The sequence below is a fragment of the Salmo salar genome, chromosome ssa13 (assembly GCF_905237065.1).
Source record: "Salmo salar chromosome ssa13, Ssal_v3.1, whole genome shotgun sequence".
NCBI classification, from domain to species: domain Eukaryota; kingdom Metazoa; phylum Chordata; class Actinopteri; order Salmoniformes; family Salmonidae; genus Salmo; species Salmo salar.
This window is the reverse complement of record NC_059454.1, coordinates 93,244,021-93,271,798: the sequence shown is the minus strand read 5'-3', so window position 1 is coordinate 93,271,798 and position 27,778 is coordinate 93,244,021. Positions and strand designations below refer to the sequence as shown.

Below are 27,778 nucleotides of genomic sequence, written 5' to 3'. Positions count from 1 at the left end.
TCCTTTCTAATTCACTTTTCAGCCTGCATCACCCAATGAGATTGAGAGGTTATCCCAGAGGTTACTCTTTCCAAGAAAATGCATTAATGCTGATATCCAGTGCCCTCACTCAGATGTCATAAATAAATACAAAGTTTATCCTACAAGCATAAAGAAACAGATATCAATTGTAGGTAAGAGAGAATTTAAGCTGAAAGTTGTGTGTACATGTCTCCCATCAGCAGTGGTCCATGAACAACCAGAGAAAGCATACACGCAAATTAGTAGACAGAAGATGAGTGGAGTTGGAGTTAGTGGTCGTCAGCAGGCTGGCTGGCCCAGAGAGAGGCAGGGTGCGGTAGATAGAAGATGAGTGGAGTTGGAATTAGTGGTCGTCGGCAGGCTGGCTGGCCCAGAGAGAGGCAGAGTGCGGTAGATAGAAGATGAGCGGAGTTGGAATTAGTGGTCGTCAGCAGGCTGGCTGGCCCAGAGAGAGGCAGAGTGCGGTAGATAGAAGATGAGCGGAGTTGGAATTAGTGGTCGTCAGCAGGCTGGCTGGCCCAGAGAGAGGCAGAGTGCGAGCAGAGCCCAAGTGACATCTCCAACATGTCAGCACAGTGAGGTGGACAACACATCCCGCCCTGCCCTCTGCACCCAATCACAAGATCAACAAGGACAAAGCTGTTTTCCCTCGACCCCCACACCACCCTGTCAGCCCCGAGACAAACTGCCGTTGGATAGGGTGGAACTGTTCCGCAGGTATCTTCTGCTGAGGATCCTATTCTATTTCCATACTTGATACTCATCCTTTGGACCTGAACCTGCCTTTGACTCAGGCAGTCATGGTTACTCCAGTGTTCTCCATACTGGGCTACATCTACTCTCTGAGCCTCCTGACTCTGTTGCTGCCTGGTTTGAGCCAGGGCAGTCCCATCATGTCACCTGAGGAGCTTCGAAGGGGCCCTGGGGCTAGAGGTCTGGTGGATACCTCCATGTTGGAGCAGAATGAAGACCTGGACATGCAGGACTTTCAGGGTCAGTTTCTGTCCACGTTGAACCTCACAGAGCTGGGCCCCCGGCCAAGGCCCCGTGCAGCCCGTAAAGAGCCACCAGAATACATGCTGGAACTGTACAACCGCTTTGCCAACGATCGCACGGCCATGCCCTCTGCCAACATAGTGCGTAGTTTCAAGAATGAAGGTACAACATGTACTTATATTTGTCTGAAGACATTGTTTTTTAAATGTTTAACTTTTCATCATTTTGAAAAAAATTATCTTTGGATATGATTAATTGTTTATTTAGCTAACATTATTAAGCAACTCAAATTAACTTGAGAACAATAGCACTATACAATCTATTGACCAATACAACTTCAAAAGTATATTAAAAATGTACACTGATACTCAGCTGTTCTTTTAGAGAAGTTAAGATTTGACTAACTGTAAATCACTCTTTGTTTGGATAACTGAGATTAACTTTAAATTATTCAAAGTGTTATGGAGTTTGCCTTAAATTTTGACAAGAATGAAATATGATATTTGCCCTTAAAGAAACTTTTATTAAATTTTAATTGGTTTAACAGTTACTTATTTCCTCTTCTTGAAGTCAAATTACATGATATGATTGCAATTCATTCTAACCATATAAAAAAAACAGCTAAATTAAAAGCCTTATTACTGATGCATTATTTAATATAAAATTGATTAAATCCAATTTGAGTCTAAACCCAATTCAGACCTTCATTGATATTTTAATTCCAGATTCCTCCTTCTACAGTGTGACGATCAGGGGCGTGAGGACACACCCCCTGCTGTTCAACATCTCCATCCCCCACCACGAGCACATCCTCACCGCCGAGCTCCGCCTCTACACCCTGGTCCAGAGGGATCGCAGATGCTACTCCGGCCTTGACCGCAAGGTGACCATCTACAAGATCCACGGGGGGGGGCACTGGAGGAAAGAAGAGGGGAGGGACGGAAGAAGGAATGAGCAGGAGACAGACAAAATGGAGGAAATGGAGGAGCTGGCAACCCGGCAAGTCTATGGTAAAGACGATGCCTGGATTACCTTCGACCTGACCCATCAGGTCAACCTTTGGCGGAAGGCAGAGAGCTCCACCCACCGTCTGGAGGTCCACATTGCAAGTCTGGGTTCTGATGGTGGGAAGACCCCCCAGGTCAGAGAAGAGGATGGAAGGAAAGAGTTGGTTGATGTGGATGTTGACATGGGCTCAGATGGTAAACACATGCCAGTGGTGATCGTGTTCTCAGATGATCAGAACAGAGACCATCGTGAGGAGGACAAGCGGGAGCTCAACCAGTTTACAGAACATGAGAATGACCTGCTGGCTGACCTGGAGCCGAGTCCACAGGTGAATTGGGGGGACCAGGCTGGGAGCAATGCTAGGAACACTGATGGAGAGGAGCTGGACGAGGAGACTCTCATACAACTGTACTCCAACCTCATTTACGACACGCCTCCCCGAATCCGCCGCAACACCAAGGGTGACCCCTGTAAGAAGACCCCTCTCTATGTGGAGTTTAAGGACATTGGCTGGGATACCTGGGTCATACAGCCCCTGGGCTATGAAGCCTATGAGTGCAATGGTGTATGCAGCTACCCTATGACCTCTGAGGTCTCGCCTACCAAGCACGCCATTGTCCAGAGTCGGCTGAGCAGTAAGATTCCACAGAAGGCGTCACCAGCCTGCTGTGTTCCCACCAAGTTAGAGCCCATCGCACTCCTTTACGTCGAGGACGGAGGAGTGGTCACCTACATGCACAAGTACGAGGGCATGGTGGTGTCAGAATGCGGCTGTAGATAGTCATAGAACTGACTGTAGGTTCAGGAGAGAGGTATAGAGACTGTGGATTAACGTAGACTGAGTGGTCATCAATTTCACTATCAAGAAGAAAATCAGATCAAAAGTGCCTATTTGAAAATAATACATTTCTGCAATCATTAAGGATACTTGCTTTGTGAGCTACTAGCAGACATATAGTGTAAACAGAATGGATACAGTACACCATATTAAGGGCATGAATAATTTCTATATCTATATTTTGCAGCATCAACTACATTGTATGACAAAGATAAACAGTGGAGGCGTAAATAGGAAGATGACATAGCAAGAGGGTCCTGCCTGTATGTGCATTCAATTATGTACATTTCCCATTTGTAAAAGTACATTTCTTATTATATTGAGATTATATAAATGCTATTTTACAATGCCAGCAATATAATTATTTTTTAAAAAGAAAAAAAATGTGAAATGTGAATATCATGCTGTTCTTTGTAGTTTGTGATCATACATTTGACTTTCATTTTGGCGATATTGGTATGTACCGTCAGATATGCACAAAACTTTATTGGTTTAAGTAGCTCTTGGTTTAAATGGTTGGTCCTGTATGGCTTAGTTGGTAGAGTATGGCGGTTACCAGGTCAGTATTGTGGGTTTGATTCCTGTGTCCACCCATATGTAAAATGTATGCACGCATGACTCTTAAGTTGTGTCTGCTAAATGGCATATATTGTTACTATATATCATTATACAATGAGTGTACAAAACGTTCAGAACACCCCCTCCACACACACACACACACACACACACACACACACACAAAATGTTACCCATCCAGCTTCAATTCGTCAGGGCATGGACTTTACAAGGGTTCAAAAGCGTTCCACAGGGATGCTCGCCCATGTTGACTCCAATGCTTCCCACAGTTGTGTCAAGTTGGCTGGATGTCCTTTGGGTGGTGGACCATTCTTGATCCACATGGGAAACTGTTGAATGTGAAAAACTCAGCAGCGTTGCAGTTCTTCACACAAACCAATGCACCTGGCATCTACTACCATACCCCGTTCAAAGACACTTACATCTTTTGTCTTGCCCATTCAGCCTCTGAATGGCACACATACACAACCCACGTCTCAATAGTCTCAAGGCTTAAAAATCCTTCTTTAACCTATCTCCTCCCCTTCATCTACACTGATTGAAGTGGATTTAACAAGTGACAACAATAAGGGATCATAACTTTCACCTGGATTCAGCTGGTCAGTCTATGTCATGGAAGAGCAGGTGTTCATAATGTTTTGTACACTCAGTGTATATTATAAATGAAAGAAAAACTATAACAGATAATTCGTATATATCCTACATGCAAAGACAAAGAGGCGTATTCTAAAGCAGAGCAGAATAAATTGTGTTTGAAGTTTATTACAAATGTGAGTGCTTTCAGGGTTGGGTAGGTTTCTTTCTAAATGTAATATGTTAACCTCTATGGGCTAGGTGGGACGCTTGCGTCCCACCTACGTAACAGCCACTGCCAGCCTGTGGCGCGATTTTCAAAACCTTAAAAATCCTATTACTTCAATTTCTCAAACATATGACTATTTTACAGCCATTTAAAGACAAGACTCTCGTTAATCTAACCACACTGTCCGATTTCAAAAAGGCTTTACAACGAAAGCAAAACATTAGATTATGTCAGCAGAGTACCAAGCCAGAAATAATCAGACACCCATTTTTCAAGCCAGCATATAATGTCACCAAAACCCAGAAGACAGCTAAATGCAGCACTCACCTTTGATGATCTTCATCAGATGACAACCCTAGGACATTATGTTATACAATACATGCATGTTTTGTTCAATCAAGTTCATATTTATATCAAAAACCAGCTTTTTACATTAGCATGTGACGTTCAGAACTAGCATACCCCCCGCAAACTTCCGGGGAATTCGCTAACATTTTACTAAATTACTCACGATAAACGTTCACAAAAAGCATAACAATTATTTTAAGAATTATAGATACAGACCTCCTCTATGCACTCGATATGTCCGATTTTAAAATAGCTTTTTGGTGAAAGCACATTTTGCAATATTCTAAGTACATAGCCCAGGCATCACGGGCTCGCTATTTAGACACCCGGCAAGTTTAGCACTCACCATAATCATATTTACTATTATAAAAGTTTGATTACCTTTTGTTGTCTTCGTCAGAATGCACACCCAGGACTGCTACTTCAATAACAAATGTTGGTTTGGTCCAAAATAATCCATCGTTATATCCGAATAGCGGCGTTTTGTTCGATGCGTTCCAGACACTATCCGAAATAGTAAAGAAGTGTCACGCGCATGGCGCAATTCGTGACAATAAAATTCTAAGTATTCCATTACCATACTTCGAAGCATGTCAACCGCTGTTTAAAATCAATTTTTACGACATTTTTCTCGTAGAAAAGCGATAATATTCCGACAGGGAATCTCCTTTTCGGCAAACAGAGGAAAAAAATCCCAAAGGCGGGGCGGTCGGGGTCACGCGCATAAGCCAGTGTCCCTTGATCGGCCACTTGAGAAAGGCGATAATGTGTTTCAGCCTGGGGCTGGAATGACGACATTCTGTTTTTTCCCGGGCTCTGAGCGCCTATGGACGACGTGGGAAGTGTCACGTTAGAGCAGAGATCCTTAGTAAATGATAGAGATGGAAAAGAAGTTCAAGAAATGGTCAGACAGGCCACTTCCTGTAAAGGAATCTCTCAGGTTTTGACCTGCCATTTGAGTTCTGTTATACTCACAGACCCCATTCAAACAGTTTTAGAAAATTTAGGGTGTTTTCTATCCATATGTAATAAGTATATGCATATTCTAGTTACTGGATAGGAGTGGTAACCAGATTAAATCGGGTATGTTTTTTATCCAGCCGTGTCAATACTGCCCCCTATCTTAAAGTTACTATCAACCTGTCCAAAATTGCGGTCAGTAATGTAACTTCTAGATTACCCAAACTCAGTAACGTAATCTGATTACTTTTTTTTATTAAGCGGCATTAGAAGAAGACAAAAATTATTCATCAAACACATTTGGTGTGTCATCAGAGGTCTCTGACTTGAGGTCAGACTCGCTCAGGTGGAACAAACTAAAACTTGCGTCTTTTTCCAATTCTGAATTGAATGTCATTGAGAAAACAGAAAGGTGTCTTTTTTTATTTAACTAGGCAAGTCAGTTAAGAACAAATTCTTATTTACAATGATGGCATACTGTATTGTACTTTTTTTTTTTTTTTATCAGCAAACACCCTTTCTGAATTTAAAAGTAATCCAAGAAGTGAACTAGTTTTTAAAAAGTATCTGTAATCAAATTACAATATGTTTGCTGGTAATGTAACTGATTATGGTTACCATTTTTTTGTAATCAGATTACATGTAATCGATTATACGCAATCAGTTACTCCCCAACCCTGTGTGCTTCCATGATTGACTAGAGCCTAGTGAAATGCGTTAGAGATTACACTTTGTTTGAGGTTCTCCGTTAAAGGCATGCAGACAAGCCAAGAATACAAGTGCACTACAGCATAAGTGAACCTGAAATTAATATTGCTTTGAATAGAGTTGCATTGTGCAAAAAGGGCACTGAACAATGAACTTGCTATATGGACAACCTTTCAAGTGTTAAGTCAGAGAAGAGAATGTGAAAGCAAAGAAAAACAATACACAAGTGTCATTTATTTTCTTTATTGCAGATCATTGCAGAAATACATCAATCCTCTCCAATTGTAGAAAACAGAAGCAGAAAGGTACAGATGATGCACAGAGCCATAGATGAAGTTTGTTTGCTAAATGTTATTTTTCCTGAATACATAATACTCTCCATGTCCATAGAACCACATGGTTGTTTCAAATCCATTCTACCCACTTATTTGTGGGGTAATCTATTTGCCCCAGTCTGACTCACACTCCCTCCCACCCCACAATCACACTTCCTTCTAAAGCCACATGCCACGCGAGCCGCTTTCTCCCCCTCCCCACCTCAATGTGATGGTGATAAAGAGGTGTCAGGGCCTGGAGACTTGTAGACCATCACTCAGGATGAGACGCCATTCCAAGTGGTGAGCAGTTGGGAGAGGGTGCTGTCAGATTCCTGGGCCCCAACACCAACAATCTCTATGGACGATCCACCCCCCAGCCAGCCTCTCTGTATTGGACGTTCTCTCTCTACCCACAGCTGCCTCCCACCTCCCTTGTCTAACATGGCCACTCGGCAGCCCTAATCATGGCTTTGTCTACAGGACAGATGGAAAAACACGTCACATCATTACCCAGTTTCTGTTGTCAGTGGACTGAAGGAGAGACAACCTCTATGGAATAACACTGAATGACTGAGTCCAGATTTGCACTTCACTGCCATGCATTTGTGAATCACAGCTATACTGTACTTACCTATGGGGCTGTTTCAGATATTATTTCAGAGTACTCACTTTATGAATTATGATGGTTATTTATTTTGTCAATTTCATTTGACATTTAATCCTGTGGCAATTAATTATCTTCAGGAAAAATAAACTGTTTTGCAGCATGAAGACATGGTTGGCATATGGTGTTGTTGAATTAAATTCCAGATCAAATCTCCAGAGTGTTGGATATGCACATAGACCTATGGTACATTTACTTTACTTAAAACAAATTACATACCACCCTCTATCCCACTGCTGGCTTGCCTCTGAAGCTAAGCAGGGTTGGTCCTGGATGGGAGAGCCAGTAGGAGGCTCTCTTTTCTCTGATAAATAAAAAGATCCCAATGCCCCAGGTCAGTGATTGGGGACATTGCCCTTTGTAGGCTGTTAAATGGTTAAATGGGTGTCCTGACTCTCTGTGGTCACTAAAGATCCAATGGTACTTATTGTAGGGGTGTTAACCCTGGTGTCCTGGCTAAATTCCCAATCTCACCCTTAAACCGTCATGGCCACCTAAAAACCCCTAGCTTCCAATTGGCTCATTCATCCTCCTCCTCCTCTCCCCTGTAACTATTCCATAGGTTGTTGCTGTAAATGAGAATGTGTTCTCAGTCAACTTACCTGGTAAAAAAGGGAGAAATATACATTTCTAGGCTATACACAACCAGGAGCAGAACTGATGCTGGCATTTCTTTGTTTTTAACAGACCCCACAGGACTAAACACTTCTACATGAGTTTGTAGACAGGTTTAACATTTTAAATTACATTTGTCTGTTATGAGTGGAAAATCGAATGAACACATACAAACGATAAGAAACCACAACTGATCTTATCAGCCCTAGGGCCAACTTTTAGCCGACCAGCCTGACCTCTGAGCTCGAGCAAAGCGCTCACAAAACAAGCGCCCCCTGCTGCTGGCATGGCATAAGCGGCACTGCTGGAGTCGCGAGGGCGTTTATTTTTGTAGCTGGCGCTATACCATTGTTTACGAGTATATTGCAAACATGTTGGTTTTGTTTAGTCACTGGCACAATTGAAAAACGTAAAATACAGTCGCAAAATATCTCATAACCAGATGATAATCGAGTATTGGCTCGAACTTCGATTCAGAAAACACTGGTTTTGTTGACGACTACCGTTAGCAAGCTATCGCTAAAGTAACTAGCTATGTGCTAATCGGCTGTACTAAACTGTACTAAACACTGGAGACCCAGGTAAGTCCGATAAATACATAGCTGCTTGTATGTATTTTCCACTGACTATTACAATTTAACCACACGGGGCACATCATCCTTGGATTTGTAAACGACTGGCATTAGCCTACTTAGGAAATGTGTCAAGATGTAATAAAAAAAAAATTGAACCTTTATTTAACTAGGCAAGCCAGTTAAGAACAAATTCTTATTTACAATGACGGCCTACCGGGGAACAGTGGGTTAACTGCCTTGTCCAGGGGCAGAACTACAGATTTTTACCTTGTCAGGTCGGGGATTCGGTCTTGTTACTGGCCCAACGCTCTAACCACTAAGCTACCCGTCGCCCCAAAATGTCAACTAAGTTAGCTTAGGCATTTGGTAGTCTCTTAGACACGATTTGACGCGTTTTATGCAACGTTAATTTGTTTTTGTAGCTAAGTAATATTTTTGTTTCTGTAACTTAAGGTTTTGTAGAAAAGTAGCTAGCTAAAGTTTGTCGGCATCATTAATTTGCTGTCAGGCAATGCTTTTCTGCATTGATGTGAAATCACAGAAATAGTAGTAAGCTAGTACAACTAACATTATTTTCTGTTTACCTTACTGCAGACTGTCCTGGACACCCCTACATATGTAGAGTGAACAGGACACATGCCATTCTCACCCTAGCAAAAGGCTTCTGAGGATGGGTTTGACTCATTCCTAGAGTGAGAATTAAACATAAGATTGAACTTCAAGTAATAGAGACTGTAGAACGGTGAGCAAGATGTCGATCACAAACACCCCCACAAGCAACGACGCTTGCTTGAGTATCGTACACAGCCTGATGTGCCACAGACAGGGTGGAGAGAGCGAGACATTCGCCAAGCGAGCCATCGAGAGCCTCGTCAAGAAACTGAAGGAGAAGAAAGATGAGCTAGATTCTCTCATCACAGCCATCACCACCAACGGAGCTCACCCCAGCAAGTGTGTCACCATACAGCGCACCTTGGATGGACGGCTGCAGGTAATGGGGTAGCTGAGTAATTTAATATTAGGGCACCAAAAAAAGTGTTTATTGGACAAGTTCAGGTAGTCCCTCCCTGTTTCAGTCCCATTGGTGCCTAATGAATACCAACCTGCTGATGGATAGAAGATATTAGACTCACATTACGGGCTGAACTATTTTCTCAGATGACTGCTGCGCTTAGTTCATAACATGTCTTCTCTGTGCTCTCAGGTCGCAGGGCGTAAAGGCTTCCCCCATGTGATCTATGCCAGATTGTGGCGGTGGCCTGACCTGCAAAAGAATGAACTGAAGCATGTGAAATACTGCCAGTTTGCCTTTGACCTCAAAGCTGACAACGTGTGTGTTAACCCATACCACTACGAGAGGGTGGTATCACCAGGGATTGGTGAGTGGGATTTGTTTTCTCCTCTCTCTTGAATACTGTTAAACCCCTCTGAATTTTAAGTTGGATCTTATTTGTGTCCCTCTACTTCTCTTCACAGACCTGTCAGGACTGACTCTTTCAAGCTCAGGTAAGGAAGGGTCTTGCCCTGTACTAGTAATTTGCAGTTCACAACAGAGGATTCAAGTGAAGTTCCCCAAAACGTTGACCCTCTCACCCTCCCTGCCCTACCAGGCACACTCATGGTCAAAGATGAGTATGAATTTGAGAACCAGCCATCTCACTCTGGTGTGGATGGCCACCACCAGACCATCCAGCACCAGCCCTCCAGACCAGGGGGTCCCCAGGAGTTGTTCAGCAGCTCGGCTCTGCTCCCTCCCCCTGAGGGCAGCAGCTCAGCCTCTACCTCTGCCTTCTCCAGTCTCGCCGCTGGAGCCTCAAGTGAGATACTGCATTGTGTTTAACCCTCCCTTGTCTTGCAGTTCATTACTCCCCTTAAATGTAACACTTCATTTTGTGGTGAATACGCTCCTGACATAAATACAGGATACAGTGGCTCCCTCATACCCCAGTCAGGGTCATGCTGAGAAGCTTTTTCCTTTTTCTGAGGTGTAATTCCTAATCACTTTTGTTTGTGTGTGTCTGTATTGTGGAGTGTTTGGGTCTGGGTGTGTTTGCATATGTTTTTCCTACTCACTCACTCACTCTGGCCCATCCTGCTCCTGCCTCTGTAGCCCAGTCCACTAGCCTTCTGTCAGGGAGCCATAACAGTGAAGGGCTGCGGCAGCTATCCTCAAGGCCAGGCCCAGGGCCTTCACAGGGGCAGAGCGGCTTCCCCCTGGCACAGAGTGCCACATACCATCACAGTAAGCACCCACACTTGGCCCTCCACATTTCATACAATACCAAGTTTGGGGTTAATTCCATTTGCTTCTTGAATTTACCGAATTTAAATGGAATTGACCCCAGCCCTGTCAAACACCATTAAAGTGAGTGGGCATCTGCATCCAACAGCCTAAAAATAACAGCTTAGCACTCACACTGCCTGCCTATGTCACTAACAATCACCTGCACTTTCAAACAATCATTACAGGTAGCACTCACATTCATCTTCCCTCCATAGACCATGACAATGGAAACCTACGATGAGTGTAACAAACTTTATGAACTATTTCCATTACATTTTCTCCCGAGTGGCGCAGCGGTCTAAAGCACTGCATCTCAGTGCAAGAGACGTCACTACAGTCCCTGGTTCGAATTCAGGCTGTATCACATCCGGCCGTGATTGGGAGTCACATAGGGCGGCACACAATTGGCCCAGCGTTGTCCAGGTTTGGCCGTCATTGTAAATAAGAATTGGTTCTTAACTGACTTACCTAGTTAAATAAAAAAATACAAAATAATAATAGACTGACTAGGTGAAAGCTATGATCCCTTGTTGATGTCACCTGTTAAATCAATCAGTGTAGATGAAGGGGAGGCGACTGGTTAAAGAAGGATTTTTAAGCATTGAGACATGGATAGTGTATGTGTGGCATTCAGAGGCTGAATGGGCAAGATCAAAGTGCCTTTGCACGGGGTATGGTAGTAGGTGCCAGGCGCACCAGTTTGAGTGTGTCAAGAACTGCAACACTGCTGGGTTTTTCACGTTCAACAGTTCTCCGTGTGTATCAAAAATGGTCCACCACCCAAAGGCCATCCAGCCAACTTGACACAACTATGCACTGAAGTCAACATGCGCCAGCATCCCTGTGGAACGCTTTCAACACCTCTGACGAATTGAGGCTGTTCTGAGAGCAAAGGGGGGGGTGGGTGCAACTCAATATTAGGAAGGTGTTCCTAATGTTTTGTACACTGTGTACTTCCGCCAGCCCACAAATTACTGCCCTGTTGCTTTTCACCGTAACCCCATTTACTTCTCAGAATCTGGATATTCTCTCAAAAAGCTTTTCAGCATTACCACATTGCCTCTCTAGGGGTTAATTCCTCCTTGGTCAGTTATAGAATTCCTCTCAGCCCTGTGACCATAGCCCGTTGTAATAGTTGATTATGTGTGTGATTGAGTTATTTTTAGGTCATGGTATTTTCTATCTGTGCTTATGGTCTGATGCAACTGGTGATTGTTCTGCTTTCAGATGCCGCCTCAGGCTGGTCGAGAAATGGGAACTTCACCCCCTCAGTGCCTCACCACCAGAATGGGCACCTGCAGCACCACCAACCCATGCCCCACACCCCACACTACTGTGAGTGGCTGTGTTATCCCCCTCTCTGGGCATATATCTAAGGGTGCTGCCAACATCTGAGCCTTACAGATTCTATATCCCTCAAAGCAACAAGCTAACCTTGAACTAATGCAAAAATTGAGTTCTTGTAAAAGGAGAGAGCTGTTTCCCAGAAAGGATGTAAACGTGCACATATAATGTCAAATAGTCAATGTTATGTCATTCGACATTCATTTGTACTCCTTTGAGCCAAGCAGTACAAACTACACCAAACAACACCGTTGTCTTAATTACATGACATTCTTTTCCAGGGATGGTCAGCGATGACATTGCATTCCAGCCCCCCATCTCAAATCACCCGGGTGAGTCTGTGAAACGTTACTCAGAGAGTTAGTTCTGTATGTACGGTATGTGTCCCCATTTGATCCGGTATGTGTTGTGAAATAGTACAGAGACCATGTGAATTGAATGTGGTGTTCTTGTTCTGTTCCAGCCCCTGACTACTGGTGCTCCATTGCCTACTTTGAGATGGATGTTCAGGTGGGGGAGACGTTCAAGGTTCCGGCCAGCTGCCCCACGGTGACAGTGGACGGGTACGTGGATCCCTCAGGAGGGGACCGCTTCTGCCTGGGACAGCTCAGCAACGTCCACAGGACAGAGGCCATCGAGAGAGCTAGGTACTCTACCATATCAAATAGAAAAAAGGAAAGATTTATAGAACAAGGAATGATTTAATGTCTTTGCTAAATGAAATGGCTAAGCAGAACATCATCCATAGTTTTGGAAAAATACACTAGCAAAATGTGAAGGCTTTTACATTTTTTTTTACTGTCTTTCTCTGTCTGCTTCTTTCCTTCCTTCCTGGCTTTAGACTTCACATTGGTAAAGGGGTGCAGCTGGAGTGTAAAGGGGAAGGTGACGTGTGGGTGCGTTGCCTTAGCGATCATGCAGTGTTTGTGCAGAGTTATTACTTGGACAGGGAGGCAGGACGGGCCCCTGGAGACGCAGTGCACAAGATCTACCCCAGCGCCTATATCAAGGTGACAGATTTTATTTCAGTATTATTCTAATGTATTCCATTGAGGTTTTTTACTTATTATTATTATTATTATTATTAATAATATTATTATACTTCTATTCACGTTGTTGTCACAAAGTTAAGAGTTGACTACTTGGGAAGGTTTATTGTTTCAAAACAGGTTAAAATCCATTACGTTTTAGACTGTTGAACCTAGGGGTGGGTACACAGTATCCCATAATGATGAAGCAAAAACAGGTTTTTAAATTTTTGCAAATGTATTAAAAAAAAACACATATCACATATCCATAATTATTCATTCCCTTTACTCATTACTTTGTTGAAGCAAGTCTTAGATATGACTCTACAAGCTTGGCAGATCCTCTAAAACTCTGTCAGGTTGGATGGGGAGCGTCGCTGCGCAGCTATTTTCAGGTCTCCAGAGATGTTAGATCAGGTTCAAGTCTGGGCTCTGGCTGGACCACTCAAGGACATTCAGAGACTTGTCCCGAAGCCACTCCTGCATTGTCTTGGTCGTGTGCTTAGGGTCGTTGTCGCGTTGAAGGTGAACATCAGGCCAAAGAGTTCCATCTTGGTTTCATCAGACCAGAGAATTTTGTTTCAAGGTCTGACAGTCCTTCAGGTTCCTTTTGGCAAACTCCAAGCAGGCTGTCATGTGCCTTTTACTGAGGAGTGGCTTCCGTCTGGCCACTTTATCATAAAGGCCTGATTGGTAGAGTACTGCAGAGATGGTTGTCCTTCTGGAAAGTTCTCCAATCTCCACAGAGGCCACTGTGTTCTTAGGCACCTTCAATGCTGCAGAAATGTTTTGGTACCCTTCCCCAGATCTGTGCCTCGACACAATCCTGTCTCGACGCTCTACAGACAATTCCTTCGACCTTATGGCTTGGTTTTTGCTCTGACATGCACTGTCAACTGTGGGACCTTTTATAGACAGGTGTGTGCCTTTCCAAATCATGTCCAATCAATTAATCAAGTTGTAGAAACATGTCAAAGAAGATCAATGAAAACAGGATGCACCTGAGCTCAATTTCGTGTCTCATAGCAAAGGGTCTGAATACTTCTGTAAAATAAGGTATTTCAGTTTTTTTGTGTGTTTTAAGTGTGCAAAAAATCTAAACCTGTTTTCACTTTGTCAATATGGGGTATTGTGTGTAGATTGATGAGGAACATTTAGAATAAGGCTATAATGTAACAATGTGGGGAAAAAGTCAAGGGGTCTGAATAGTTTCCGAATGCACTGTAAGTATACATTTTTAGAGAAAAAAAGAGTGGTCTATTTCAACAATGAAAAGGCTTGGTCTAAAATAAATAATCAATTTGCCATTGTTACGTACAAGGATATACCATGGCATTTTAAATTCTGAAGTGACTACGGTTCCAGATTTTCTGGAAACTCGATTTGTCGTGGCAAAAAAAAAGAGATTTCTGTGCTTGTGCAGGATTCTTTTTACGCCAGCTTTATAGCTGCAGCTCAGTGCTCCACTGCATTTTGATCGGCGATGAGAGCCTTTGTCTGGTGTAGCCTACACACTTCATGTTGTACATAAAGGACATGGTCAACATGTTCCAACTACTGCATTCCATGTCTCATTAGGCTGTTGAGCATAAGCGCGATTCCTGTTGTTTTCTCAGCAGGAGTTAGGCTACATGCAGCTATTTATTTACATGTTGTACACAAAAGACATGTTCGCACAAACTCGCAGATAGTTTTTTACCCCAATGCAAAACTCAAGTGGGGAGTTACATACAACTAGGCAGCATATCACACATAAGCAACACACACACTAATTAGCAATTGAATGTTCTTTTTTTCATTTACCATTGCCAACATTGGCTGAGCAGGAGGCAGGCAGTCAAAGTAGTAGTGTTGTTTTTAACAACTCTTGCTAATGGCTACAATATGACAGCAATTATAAAGATAAGTCTACATCATCACACAAAACGCAGATTGTTTTTTCTCTAATGCAATGTGTAGGGACTGCGTCCTGCATGTGCAACTGCAATATCCGTTACAACAGACAGAGAAGCTTGTAGCCTCCATAATGGCCTTGAATGCTTTTTCAAATCGCTGCAGGGTTTTTATTTCAGCTGTTCAGAAATATGAGGCAGAGACATACAGTAGGCTACATCACCATCGTTCAGAAGAGGTAGAGAGTAAAGAGAGAAACATGAAGGGAGGGGAAGTGAGCAGCAACTACGTAGATTTTTTGTTGTTTAAAATAACAAATGCACAGAACGTGATCCGTAGCTTTGAGAAAGTGGTTTCCTGCAGGGTGTTTGAAAACTCCCTATTTGCTGCCACTGCCTTTTTAAAATTCTTAAAGGCCAAATGCAGCTGTTTTTATCTCTATCAAATAATTTCTGGGTAACAATTAAGTAACTTACTGTGATTTGTTTCAAATCAAAATTGTAAAAAAATAAACATAGCTTCTTAGCAAAGAGCAATTTCTCAAGTAAGAATTTTGCTAAGACTGTCTGGGAGTGGTCTGAGTGAGTAGGCCAGAACTCTATCCCACCAAAATAGACTGCGATTTTAGGCGGTCTTCTCAAAGTGCTGTTACACTAAAATGGCATTATCATAATTTTCACAATTTCACAGTGTTATTTCAACCTCATAGTGTGGAAATGTATATAAAGCGCAGGAAAATCATGTTTTTGGCTGCACTGGGCCTTGAATTTAATAAAACAAACCTTTAATGTAATTTTTATGACATGCCTGCCCGGTAACTTACATACACCCGTTTCACGTGTGTAGCTTGTTGTTTTGGTCGGCCAATGTGTAGCAAGTGAAGTGAGAGATCTTTAATCAATGCAAGATGGAATTAAAATTACTCAATTAAAAGTGAGCTAAATGAGAGGGATTAGGCCAACAGGTAGGCTGTGGGTGTTTTATTTGTAGACTAGGACAGGGAGAAAGAAAGCACAGCAAAATGTAGTAGCTAGCTGGCTATTTTAGCTAGCTTGTCTACTGTGCAGTCAAGACCAGCACTATCAGATGGGATGATAAATAACCAATGGCAGCTACAAGTCTCTCTCACGCTCTGCTTGCCCTGCTCCCCTGTCTCACACACAGCGGACCCTCCCCCGTCCACTGAAGCGGCAGCCGAGAGCCACCATCTCACCCTCCTGCAGCAATAAGTGCTCAGGTTAAAAAACAAGTGAAAATATATTTCGGCTAGGGGGTGCTGATCTTGTCATACTCGTAATCATATCCGTTTTATCACACTTGATACTCATCGGATTTACTTGTGATTAGATAACCCGGAAGTGTGTTTTAAATGCTGGTAAAGCATATACGATACCAGTCAACATTTTGGACACACTTAGTCATTCAACGGTTTTTCTTTATTTTTACTATGTTCTACATTGTGGAATAATAGTGAAGACATAACTATGAAATAACACATGGAATCATGTAGTAACCAAAAAAGTGTTAAACAAATAAAAACATTTTATATTTGAGATTCTTCAAAGTAGCCACCCTTTGCACGCTCTTGGCATTCTCTCAACTAGCTTCATGAGGTAGTCACCTGGAAAGCATTTCAATTAACAGATGTGCCTTGTTAAGTTAATTTGTGGATTAATTGTGTTTCATTTCTTTATGCGTTTGAACCAATCAGTTGTGTTGTGACAAGGTAGGGGTGGTATACAGGTAGCCCTATTTGGTAATAGACCAAGTCCATATTATGGCAAGAACAGCTAAAATAAGCAAAGAGAAACGACAGTCCATCATTACTTTAAGACATGAAGGTCAGTCAATACGGAACATTTTAAGAATTTTGAAAGTTTCTTCAAGTGCAGTTGCAAAAACCATCAAGCGCTATGATGAAACTGGCTCTCATGAGGACCGCCACAAGAAAGGAAGACCCAGATTTACCTCGGCTGCAGAGGATAACTAATGAAGTTACCAGATTCAGAAATTGTAACAGACACATCTCAACATCAACTGTTCAGAGGAGACTGCGTGAATCAGAATTGCTGCAAAGAAACACTACTAAAGGACACCGATAAGAAGAAGAGACTTGCTTGGGCCAAGAAACACAAGCAATGGACATTAGACCGGTGGAAATCTGTCCTTTGGTCTGATGAATCCAAATTTGTGATTTTTAGTTCCAACAGCTGTGTCCTTTTGAGACGCAGAGTAGATGAACGGATGATCTCTGCATGTGTGGTTCCCACCGTGAAGCATGGAGGAGGAGGTGTGGGGGTGCTTTGCTGGTGACCCTGTCAGTGATTTATTTAGAATTCAAGGCACACTTAACCAGTATGGCTACCTCAGCATTCTGCAGTGATACGCCATCTCATCTGGTTTGCGCAGGGGGACTATCATGTGTTTTTCAACAGGACAAATGACCCAAAACACTTCCAGGCTGTGTAAGGGCTATTTGACCAATAAAGAGAGTGACTGAGTGCTGCACCAGATGACCGGCATATGTGGGAACTCCTTCAAGTCTGTTGGAAAAGCATTTCAGGTGAAGCTAGTTGAGAGAATGCCAAGAGTGTGCAAAGCTGTCATCAAGGCAAAGGGTGGCTACTTTGAAGATTCTCAAATATAAAATATATTTTGATTTGTATAACAATTGTTTTGGTTACTACATGATTACATATGTGTTATTTCATAGTTTTGGTGTTTTCACTATTATTCCACAATGTAGAAAATAGTAAAAAATAAAGAAAAACCCTTGAATGAGTAGGGGTATCCAAACTTTTGACTGGTACTGTACCTCAAGTGCGCATCACTCAGAGCGCATCGTTGTGTTCGTTCACTCATTCACACACATTGTCCAAAGGTAAACGTTAGGCTTGGGCGGTTTCCAGATTTTCATATCGTCTCATGCCAGGATTTACGGTATTACCGGCATAGCACACAAGGGGGCTTTAAAAACGCATGTCCTCTATTACCAGAATGCTATCAAAATTAGCACAAACTACTAGCGAAGTCACATAGCTAAATGCTAACACGTGAAAACAAACAAACTAATTGCAAAGACAGTCATCTAGCTCAAAGTTATACAAGCATAGCTAGTAGCTACCGAATGTGTGGACATTTACAAGCAAAAGTGAACGAGAGAAATTGTGCAAATGAACAAAGTTGTCGCATGCTTTTCTGAAGAAAGAGCAGCATCTGTACGCGGAGCAGAGGAGGAGGGGAAAAAAATGCTAGTAGGAAGCACAGGGAAAAAATTACTCATCCAGAGCCCTTTGACTTCTGGCAGAAAGCTGCTGTAATATATCTGATGGCAAACATAATTTAGTATCGCCGATAGACAGAACGCTATGGACTCACCAGCTTCCGCTTTCTCCCGTTGTGCTATTTACAAACAAACAGCTGACTGGCTCAACTGTTCTGGAGAACTATGGTAAGCTTCATTATGTGACAGGTGAAATGAAGAACGCAATCTGCTTTATCTCCTTACATATTGCACAAGTTGAATGCAGGTATTAACTTTAAAAAGTAGCTACAAATATTCAAATTCATAGAAAAACTTAAAGTAAATAGTTTTGAAGGTATTGAAAACCCATCACGTGGCTTTTTCCAAATACCCTGATATACGGTATACCGCCCAAGCCTAGCAAACGACAGACAGATCAAAATGCACATGATTTACTTAATTGGTCCTATTCAATTATCAACAAAATAGGCTAATAAATAGCATGGCTGGCTACTACTCCCTGCATTTATTCCAGACAGATTTAGATGAAGGTAGGCTAATTCACTTGCCCCATATATTGTCTCACTATGGAGAGGAGCAAATCTTTTCTCTCCTGACACTTATGCCACATTTGTGCGATCAAAATAAACTATCTACATTTTTTTTTATTTTCTAATGATCTGTTGCTCGGTGAACATGCCTAGGCGAGAATAAATAATAGCAAGCAAGCATGGGCTTGGATCACGACATAACGACAGTAACTGCTTGCTTGCGGATGACTACAGGAGTGAAGTAGCTACTCTTAGCAAGCAAGAAGCAAACCTACGTAAACTACTGGGGAACCCACACCCACCTACTTTTTCTTCCACCCCAGTAGCCGGACGCCGCTCTGGTCTGGTGGAAGTTTCACTGCCGTGTCGGCTCTCCACAGCCGACTGGCCGGTACTAGGCAGGGTTCCATGCCAGAAGGGGTCTCCCCCTTTCCTGGAGAACGGAGCTGTTCTCGACCCAACCAGCCATGGAGGTATGTCACTAGCCGTGGAAGTCAAAGAAAGCGTCCTCTGGCAATGGGGGTCTCCGTGGAGATGTTGAGCCCGGAACTGACACAGACCAGAAACAGCTTTGCCGCCCTGGAGCCAGAGGCTCTGGCGCCTTCGTCCTTGGTGGCTTCCCAATCAGGATCAGATTCGGAGGTACCTGCGTCTTCGTCCTCGATTCTGTCTCCCTCTCCGGTGGCTTCTACCTTCGGGTTCAGATCCTCGGAGCTCCCAGCCTCACTAGACCTCGAGACTGCCTGAGAGACTGACCCATTCACATCACCAGCTGTCATCATTGGCAGCTCAATGGAGAGAAACATCTTGGTCCCCAAGGCAAAAACCCTGTGCTACCCAGGAGCAAGAGTACAGGACATAACAAGGCTGCTTCCGACTGTTCTACCACAGATGCCGGGAGCTGACATTGTTATAGTCCGTGTGGGGTCAAACGACATCAGAAGGGCTAGCTCGGAACATTTGAAAAATGGATTTTAAAGAACTGAGTTTAGCATTAAAAGACTCCAAAAAACTGCCAATAATTTCAGGTCCGGTACCATCGTTGGGCCGCGGGTGTGAAAGATTCAGCAGACTGCTGGCATTACACATCTGGCTAAAAGACTACTGTAGCTCTGCTGGAGTCACTTTTATTGATAACTTTGACACCTTCTAGAAACATAAGATACTCTACAGGAATGATGGAGTTCATCCAAATCATCTTGGCTCCAGGACTCTGTCCACGCATTTGAAGGCTGCGTAGAAACAATAACTGGTAAATGTTCAAAGTCCTGTTCAGTTAATCCCTACCATTGTGACAATGAGTCGTCATAATGCTGCATCAAATGTACATGATCTTAGGGGCATTGGCAAACACAATGTAAGTAATTTAATTTATGTACCCCTAATTGCACCAAATACATCTGTTTATCCTACAGCTATTGTAAGCAGTAATCATGAACCTATAAACCAGAGTTACACTGTTAGCACTGAGGCGGTGTGCAATAGTAGGAAGACCACTTTATGCAGCTCACCCTGTACTATCAGCTCCAATGTAAATAACATGAGTAAGTCTACCTCTGATAAGCTTCCCAGTAAAGCATTAAAAACAATCAAGCAACCCAGAAAAGTGCTAAAAATGGCCCATATTAACGTATGTAGCCTAAGAAACAAGGTCCATGAAGTCAATAACTTGCTTGTAACAGATGACATTCATATTCTGACTCTCTGAAACTCACTTCAATTATACCTTTGATAGTGGTAGCAATACATGGTTATGCCAACGGGGGCGCTGTTGCGGCCTATATTCAGAACCATATTCCTGTAAAGCTTAGATGAAGAATGGAAAAATTGTATGGTTAAGAGGGATGAGGCACAAGGTATGGCAATTAAGTCTGGCAGCCCAACTGATTGGCAAATGTACTGCAAATTGAGAAACAATGTGACTAAATTAAAAGAAAAGAAAAATAAACTACACTATGAAACAAAGAAATTATATAAAGAATGATAGTAAAAAGCTTTGGGGCACCTTAAATGAAATTTTTGGGGAAAAAAGCCAACTCGGCTCATTCATTACAAAGCCCACTGATATTAAAAACTACTTTAATGACTTTTTCATTGGCAATATATGCAAACTTAGGGATGGCATGCCAGCAACAAACGCTGATAATAGACAAGAATTGTACTTTTGAATTCCATAGTCGGTGTGGAAGAGGTGAAAAAAATGATTGTTGTCAGCTTTTGACATTAACCTGTTAGGGCTAGGGGGCAGTATTTACACGGCCGGATAAAAAACGTACCCGATTTAATCTGGTTATTACTACTGCCCAGAAACTAGAATATGTATATAATTATTGGCTTTGGATAGAAAACACCCTAAAGTTTCTAAAACTGTTTGAATGGTGTCTGTGAGTATAACAGAACTCATATGGCAGGCAAAAACCTGAGAAGATTCTGTACAGGAAGTGCCCTCTCTGACCATTCCTTGGGCTTCTTGGCTCTGTTTATTGAAAACTTAGGATCTTTGCTGTAACGTGACACTTCCTACGGCTCCCATAGGCTCTCAGAACCCGGGAAAAAGCTGAATGATGTAATTCCAGCCCCTGGCTGAAACACATTAGCGCCTTTGGTAAGTGGTCTATCAGAGGACCATCAGACTGAGGCGCATGCACGGGGCGACACCATGTTTTTATTTTCTCTCTCTTTGTACTAAAACACGATTTCCCGGTCGGAATATTATTGCTTTTTTTACGAGAAAAATTGCATAAAAATTGATTTTAAACAGCGGTTGACATGCTTCGAAGTACGGTAATGGAATATTTCAATTCTTTTTGTCACGAAACGCGTCGGGCGCGTCACCCTTCTTTACCCTTTCGGATAGTGTCTTGAACGCACGAACAAAACGCCGCTATTTGGATATAACTATGGATTATTTTGAACCAAACCAACATTTGTTGTAGAAGTCCTGGGAGTGCATTCTGACGAAGACAGCAAAGGTAATAACATTTTTCTTATAGTAAATCTGACTTTGGTGAGGGCTAAACTTGCTGGCTGTCTAAATAGCTAGCCCTGTGATGCCGGGCTATCTACTTAGAATATTGCAAAATGTGCTTTCACCGAAAAGCTATTTTAAAATCAGACATAGCGAGTGCATAGAGGAGTTCTGTATCTATAATTCTTAAAATAATTGTGTTTTTTGTGAATGTTTATCGTGAGTAATTTAGTAAATTCACCGGAAGTGTTCGGTGGGAATGCTAGTTCTGAACGTCACATGCTAATGTAAAAAGCAGTTTTTTGATATAAATATGAACTTGATTGAACAAAACACGCATGTATTGTATAACATAATGTCCTAAGATTGTCATCTGATGAAGATCATCAAAGGTTTGTGCTGCATTTAGCTGTGATTTGGGTTTATGTGACATTCTATGCTAGCTTGAAAAATGGGTGTCTGATTATTTCTGGCTGGGTACTCTGCTGACATAATCTAATGTTTTGCTTTCGTTGTAAAGCCTTTTTCAATTCGGACAGTGTGGTTAGATTAACGAGAGTCTTGTCTTTAAAATGGTGTAAAATAGTCATATGTTTGAGAAATTGAAGTAATAGCATTTGTAAGGTATTTGAATAACGCGCCACGGGATTCCACTGGCTGTTACGTAGGTGGGACGAAATCGTCCCACTGGCCCTAGAGAAGTTAATGATCATAGTCTGCTGCTGGAAAAACGTATGTGTTATGGCTTTACACCCCCTGCTATAATGTGGATAAAGAGTTACTTGTCTAACAGAACACAGAGGGTGTTACTTCCAGCTTCTCAAATATAATCCAGTTAGAATCAGGAATTCCCCAGGGTAACTGTTTAGGCCCCTTGATTTTTCAATTCTTACTAACGACATGCCACTGACTTTGAGTAAAGCCAGAGTGTCTATGTATGCAGATGACTCAACGCTATACACATCAGCTACTACAGCGACTGAAATGACTGCAACACTCAACAAAGAGCTGCAGTTAGTTTCAGAGTGGGTGGCAAGGAATAAGTCGGCCCTAAATATTTCTAAAACTAAAAGCATTGTATTTGGAACAAAACACTCACTAAACCCTAAACCTCAACTAAACCTTGTAATACATAATGTGGAAATTGAGCAAGTTTAGATGAATAAACTGCTTGGAGTAACCCTAGATTGTAAACTGTCATGGTCAAAACATATTGATGCAGTAGTAGCTAAGATGAGGAAAAGTCTGTCTATAATAAGTTGATGCTCTGCCTTCTTAACGACACTATCAACTAGGCAGGTTCTACAGGCCCTAGTTTTGTCGCACCTTGACTACTGTTCAGTCCTGTGGTCAGGTGCCACAAAAAAGGACTTAGGGAAATTGCAATTGGCTCAGAACAGGGCAGCACGGCTGGTCCTTGGATGTACACAGAGCTAATATTAATAATATGCATGTCAATCTCTCCTGGCTGAAAGTGGAGGAGAGATTGACTTCATCACTACTTTTATTTATGAGAGGTGTTGAATGCACCGAGCTGTCTGTCTAAACTACTGGCACACAGCTCGGACACCCATGCATACCCCACAAGACATGCCACAAGAGGCCTCTTCAGAGTCCCCAAGTCCAGAACAGACTATGGGAGGCACACAGTACTACATAGAGCCATGACTACATGGAACTCTATTCCACATCAAGTAACTGACGCAAGCAGTAACATTAGATTTAAAAAAAACAGATGGAAAAAAAACACCTTATGGAACAGCGGGGACTGTGAAGCAACACAAACATTGGCACAGACACATGCATATACACACACACAATAACATACGCACTATACATACACATGGACTTAGTACTGTAGATATGTGGTAGTGGTGAAGTAGGGGCCTGAGGGCACACAGTGTGTTGTGAATGTATTGTAATGTTTTTAAAATTGTATAAACTGCCTTAATATTGCTGCTTTGGCAGCAGCTAATGGGGATCCGTAATAAATACAGATGTCGTCAGCAATGGAATAATTATACGAACAGACAAACTGGGTCTACTGAACAACGTCAAGTAGCCAGACAAAACAACCATATGGCCTCTTCAAAGTCGACAGGAAATAACTGCATTGAACAACGACTAGCTACAGATTCTGATTCATACACAATGTTTGGAGAAGAGGATACTTGTGCCCTGAGTTGTTTGATTGAGTGAAACAACCATGCAAAGCAATAAAAACAAACAGAAATGATACACATTCAATATAATACGTTTTATTCCCATTAATAGTAGGTAGAAATGAAGGTAAAGAATGAGCACTGTTTCCTTAGCCTACATATAATTTAACTTTCTTTAAAACATGAGAGTTGGTCATAATTAGGAAGCAACATGAGTATAAAGTATTGTTATTTATAATTGTAAACTGACAAGTAATCCAGACCCACATGATTGCTAATATTCTGAAATCCATAATTTGGGGACCAAATGCAGAATCTGGTCTTAAAAACATGTATTTACAAGTTTCACATGACTGCTATGACCTGTTTACACCTTTCATATGGGTCCATTTGGTATCAATATGGCTTCAGACTTTCCTTTCCTCCAATATCTCTAAGGAATGTTATCACAAGTCCAGGGCGGGACGATAGCAGTATCGCAATACTCGTTAGCGTCATGGCAAGGAAACAAAACACAAAGCAGATTTAACTTCTTTAGGAAAACCACCCTATGGTTGAACACAAACATGTCATCCAGAGTTAAAAAAAAATATATTCTCCAAGCTATAGCAAAATATTTTCTATACAGCAGGTTTTTAAAAGGATCAGAGTTTGGTTTGCTTTATGTTTTCATTTTTGCCATGGAAAAAAGTATTGCAATATTGGTATAAGTCAATTCTTCCAAGTCATGATTCCAAGCCAGAAATGGGGAAGTGTCTGTGGGGAAATGAGAGCAGAGGAAAAATGGCTTGTTCTAATCCAATCGTTGCAGCAGGCTCATCCGATACCCTGACAGAAGAACTAGCCAATAATTGTTTAGAGTGCACAGCGCTTCACACTGAGTGAAAGAGATGTGTGCTGGCAGCTGAAAATGACTTTTTCTGAACACAGATAATTACCAAAAATACTCTTGTCATAATCGTATTTGTAACATTCTCCATATCTGTTACGATACTTGTTTTGTCTGAGTACAGCCCTAATTTTGACAATCTGGTTATCTGGAATGTCATATGATTCGAATAGTGAAATTATTTCAGATGCCCATCCCTCGTTGAACCCCTATCCCTTCTACACTATTGTGTGTAGGCCCTAACCCTGCCTTTCCCCCTTGTGATGTGCAGGTGTTTGACCTGCGTCAGTGCCACAGGCAGATGCAGCAGCAGGCAGCCACAGCCCAGGCGGCAGCCGCAGCACAGGCAGCAGCAGTGGCTGGAAACATCCCCGGGCCTGGCTCTGTGGGAGGCATCGCCCCCGCCATTAGTGAGTCTCTCTACATACTATTCATCCTTTAACCTGTCTGCCCAGAAATATATCCATTTGTCTTGTCTCAGAGCATCTCAGGACCTCACAGAAATGGGGAAGTGTATGTACTGTCTCATATGAAACTCTATATTCCCCCGAGTAGGTGGTGAATAACTGAGTGATTCATTCTGTCTGATATGTAGCACTAAACTACAACTTCTAACCACTGAGTGTTTTTAACCCCCTTCCTCCAGGTATGTCTGCGGCTGCGGGTATAGGAGTGGACGACTTACGCAGGCTGTGTATCCTGAGAATGAGCTTTGTGAAGGGCTGGGGGCCTGACTACCCCCGGCAGAGCATCAAGGAGACACCGTGCTGGATTGAGATCCATCTCCACCGGGCCCTGCAGCTACTGGATGAGGTGCTGCACACCATGCCCATCGCTGACCCCCAGCCCCTGGACTGAGTTATAGAATGGCAACACGTTCACAAACTGTCCATAGCCAGCCAACCCTTGAACTGACTGATGGACTGCCCATGCCCCGTAGGCTAGTCCATCTTAACTATCTATCATCCTGCTGTCTGCTGTGCTGAATGGGATGAGAGAGCAGAGGAATATATGATTTATATTTTCTACCCGCTGGCATCACAGCCAGCCAGAGTTCCCTCTCTGAAGATACCAGCTCATGAATCCGTTTTCTACTCGCCTCAGAATCAGGATACACAGTCATGACTCATGGATGCTTTTCATTCTCTTTTTTTCTATTCATAAATATCTATTTTCATACCTTCCTATTCATGCCAGTTTATATACTGTATTTTTGAGTTGTCAATGCTATGTTTTTTAAATGACATTAGCTTAAATTAGCACTTTATTGGTTTGCTTTTCATGTGCTTGTTTTCAGAATGTTGTGTCTTGTTGATTGTTTAGAAAATGTATTTCGGTATGCAGTGTGAGGGTGGTTTCCACATTTACATTTGAAAGTAGGTATGTGTGTCTCAGAATATTCAGCTTTTGTAGCAATGAGTGTGATCCAGGCCAGAGCTTTTGGAAGATGGTGTTCACATCACTGACTTAAATTAATATTTCAGATGCCTCAATGTCTAGACAGATGGCGGTTGTACATTTCAGTTTCGCTCCATTTTTATCTCCACCACTGTAAGTTCTGTAATCATGACTTGGAAGAATTGACTTAAGGGCTGTGATGATACCAATATCGCAATAGTTTTTTCCATGGCAAAAATGAAAACATAAAGCAAACCAAACTCTGATCCTTTTAAAAACCTGCTGTATAGAAAATATTTTGCTATAGCTTGGAGAATATTTTTTTTTTTAACTCTGGATGACATGTTTGTGTTCAACCATAGGGCGGTTTTCCTAAAGAAGTTAAATCTGCTTTGTGTTTTGTTTCCTTGCCATGACGCTAACGAGTATTGCGATACTGCTATCGTCCCGCCCTGGACTTGTGATAACATTCCTTAGAGATATTGGAGGAAAGGAAAGTCTGAAGCCATATTGATACCAAATGGACCCATATGAAAGGTGTAAACAGGTCATAGCAGTCATGTGAAACTTGTAAATACATGTTTTTAAGACCAGATTCTGCATTTGGTCCCCAAATTATGGATTTCAGAATATTAGCAATCATGTGGGTCTGGATTACTTGTCAGTTTACAATTATAAATAACAATATTTTATACTCATTTTGCTACCTAATTATGACCAACTCTCATGTTTTAAAGAAAGTTAAGTTATATGTAGGCTAAGGAAACAGTGCTCATTCTTTACCTTCATTTCTACCTACTATTAATGGGAATAAAACGTATTATATTGAATGTGTATCATTTCTGTTTGTTTTTATTCCTTTGCTTGGTTTTATCACATAGCTGCATCACTGCCCCACAGAGCAAGATTTTTGGACATTGGTCGCATACTTATAGGAAAAATCCACTCGGATTATCTTTTGGTATTTTTATATTAGTCCACTGGTAAGACATTAGCATAATGTTTTGCATGTCAGGTTAACATATAGGATTTTCAAGAAGCTAACAAAAACAACTGGGAACTCTGACTTCAGGGGGTTCAAAACAACTGGGAACTCTGACTTCAGGGGGTACAAAACAACTGGGAACTCTCTGACTTCAGGGGGTTCAAAACAACAGGGAACTCTCTGACTTCAGGGGGTTCAAAACAACTGGGAAGTCGCGCTCCGACTGGGAAAAATAGTTTTGAACAGTCATCCAACTTGGGAACACTGACCTCTTTCTAGAACTCACTTTCTGACCTGAAGCTCACTGACGTCATTATTTAACCTATTTCTCAGAGCTTCCAGTTGTCTTGAACACACAAAAGTGTCACTTGTACATTGTTTTGTATCATATATCTTAACTTGATTGCTGACATGCAAAACATTTTGGGACTGTATTGACTGTGGAATAATGGAAAAAAAAGACCAAAAGATGGTTTGAGTAGATATTTCCTTTAAGCAGTGGGTGGCTGTCCTATTGCCTCTCACCAGAATATGTGCCGTTAATTTCCAGACAATTCTACATGTTGAATCGCCACCGTTCGCCATACAGCAGGTGATCACTAAC

The 27,778-nt window shown here is 42.1% G+C and overlaps 2 protein-coding genes across 3 annotated transcripts; both read left to right on the top strand.

Moving 5' to 3' along the window:
- Positions 1 to 802: 802 nt before the first annotated feature.
- LOC106568178 (bone morphogenetic protein 10) lies at positions 803 to 3,471 on the top strand. The gene is made up of 2 exons (XM_014138279.2): positions 803 to 1,179; positions 1,743 to 3,471. The coding sequence occupies exons 1-2, from the start codon at positions 822 to 824 to the stop codon at positions 2,804 to 2,806; spliced, it is 1,422 nt and encodes a 473-aa protein (XP_013993754.1). The 5' UTR covers positions 803 to 821; the 3' UTR covers positions 2,807 to 3,471.
- A 4,683-nt stretch (positions 3,472 to 8,154) lies between these two features.
- LOC106568180 (mothers against decapentaplegic homolog 4) lies at positions 8,155 to 27,023 on the top strand. Of its 2 annotated transcripts, XM_014138281.2 has the most exons (12): positions 8,155 to 8,434; positions 9,023 to 9,419; positions 9,633 to 9,807; positions 9,905 to 9,934; positions 10,039 to 10,245; positions 10,539 to 10,670; positions 11,940 to 12,047; positions 12,338 to 12,388; positions 12,520 to 12,703; positions 12,898 to 13,066; positions 25,063 to 25,201; positions 25,438 to 27,023. In XM_014138281.2, the coding sequence occupies exons 2-12, from the start codon at positions 9,180 to 9,182 to the stop codon at positions 25,647 to 25,649; spliced, it is 1,647 nt and encodes a 548-aa protein (XP_013993756.1). In that variant the 5' UTR covers positions 8,155 to 8,434; positions 9,023 to 9,179; the 3' UTR covers positions 25,650 to 27,023. The 2 variants fall into 2 exon arrangements, with proteins under 2 accessions (XP_013993756.1, XP_013993757.1); XM_014138282.2 differs by lacking the exon at positions 10,539 to 10,670.
- Positions 27,024 to 27,778: the final 755 nt, after the last annotated feature.

Coding starts and splice junctions, on each gene's coding strand:
- LOC106568180 (XM_014138281.2), top strand. CDS start 9,180: ATGTCGATCACAAACACCCCCACAAGCAACGACGCTTGCTTGAGTATC. Junction 9,808..9,904: donor GGTGGTATCACCAGGGATTG/GTGAGTGGGATT, acceptor TTCTCTTCACAG/ACCTGTCAGGACTGACTCTT. Junction 12,704..12,897: donor GAGGCCATCGAGAGAGCTAG/GTACTCTACCAT, acceptor TCCTGGCTTTAG/ACTTCACATTGGTAAAGGGG.
- LOC106568178 (XM_014138279.2), top strand. CDS start 822: ATGGTTACTCCAGTGTTCTCCATACTGGGCTACATCTACTCTCTGAGC. Junction 1,180..1,742: donor GCGTAGTTTCAAGAATGAAG/GTACAACATGTA, acceptor TTTTAATTCCAG/ATTCCTCCTTCTACAGTGTG.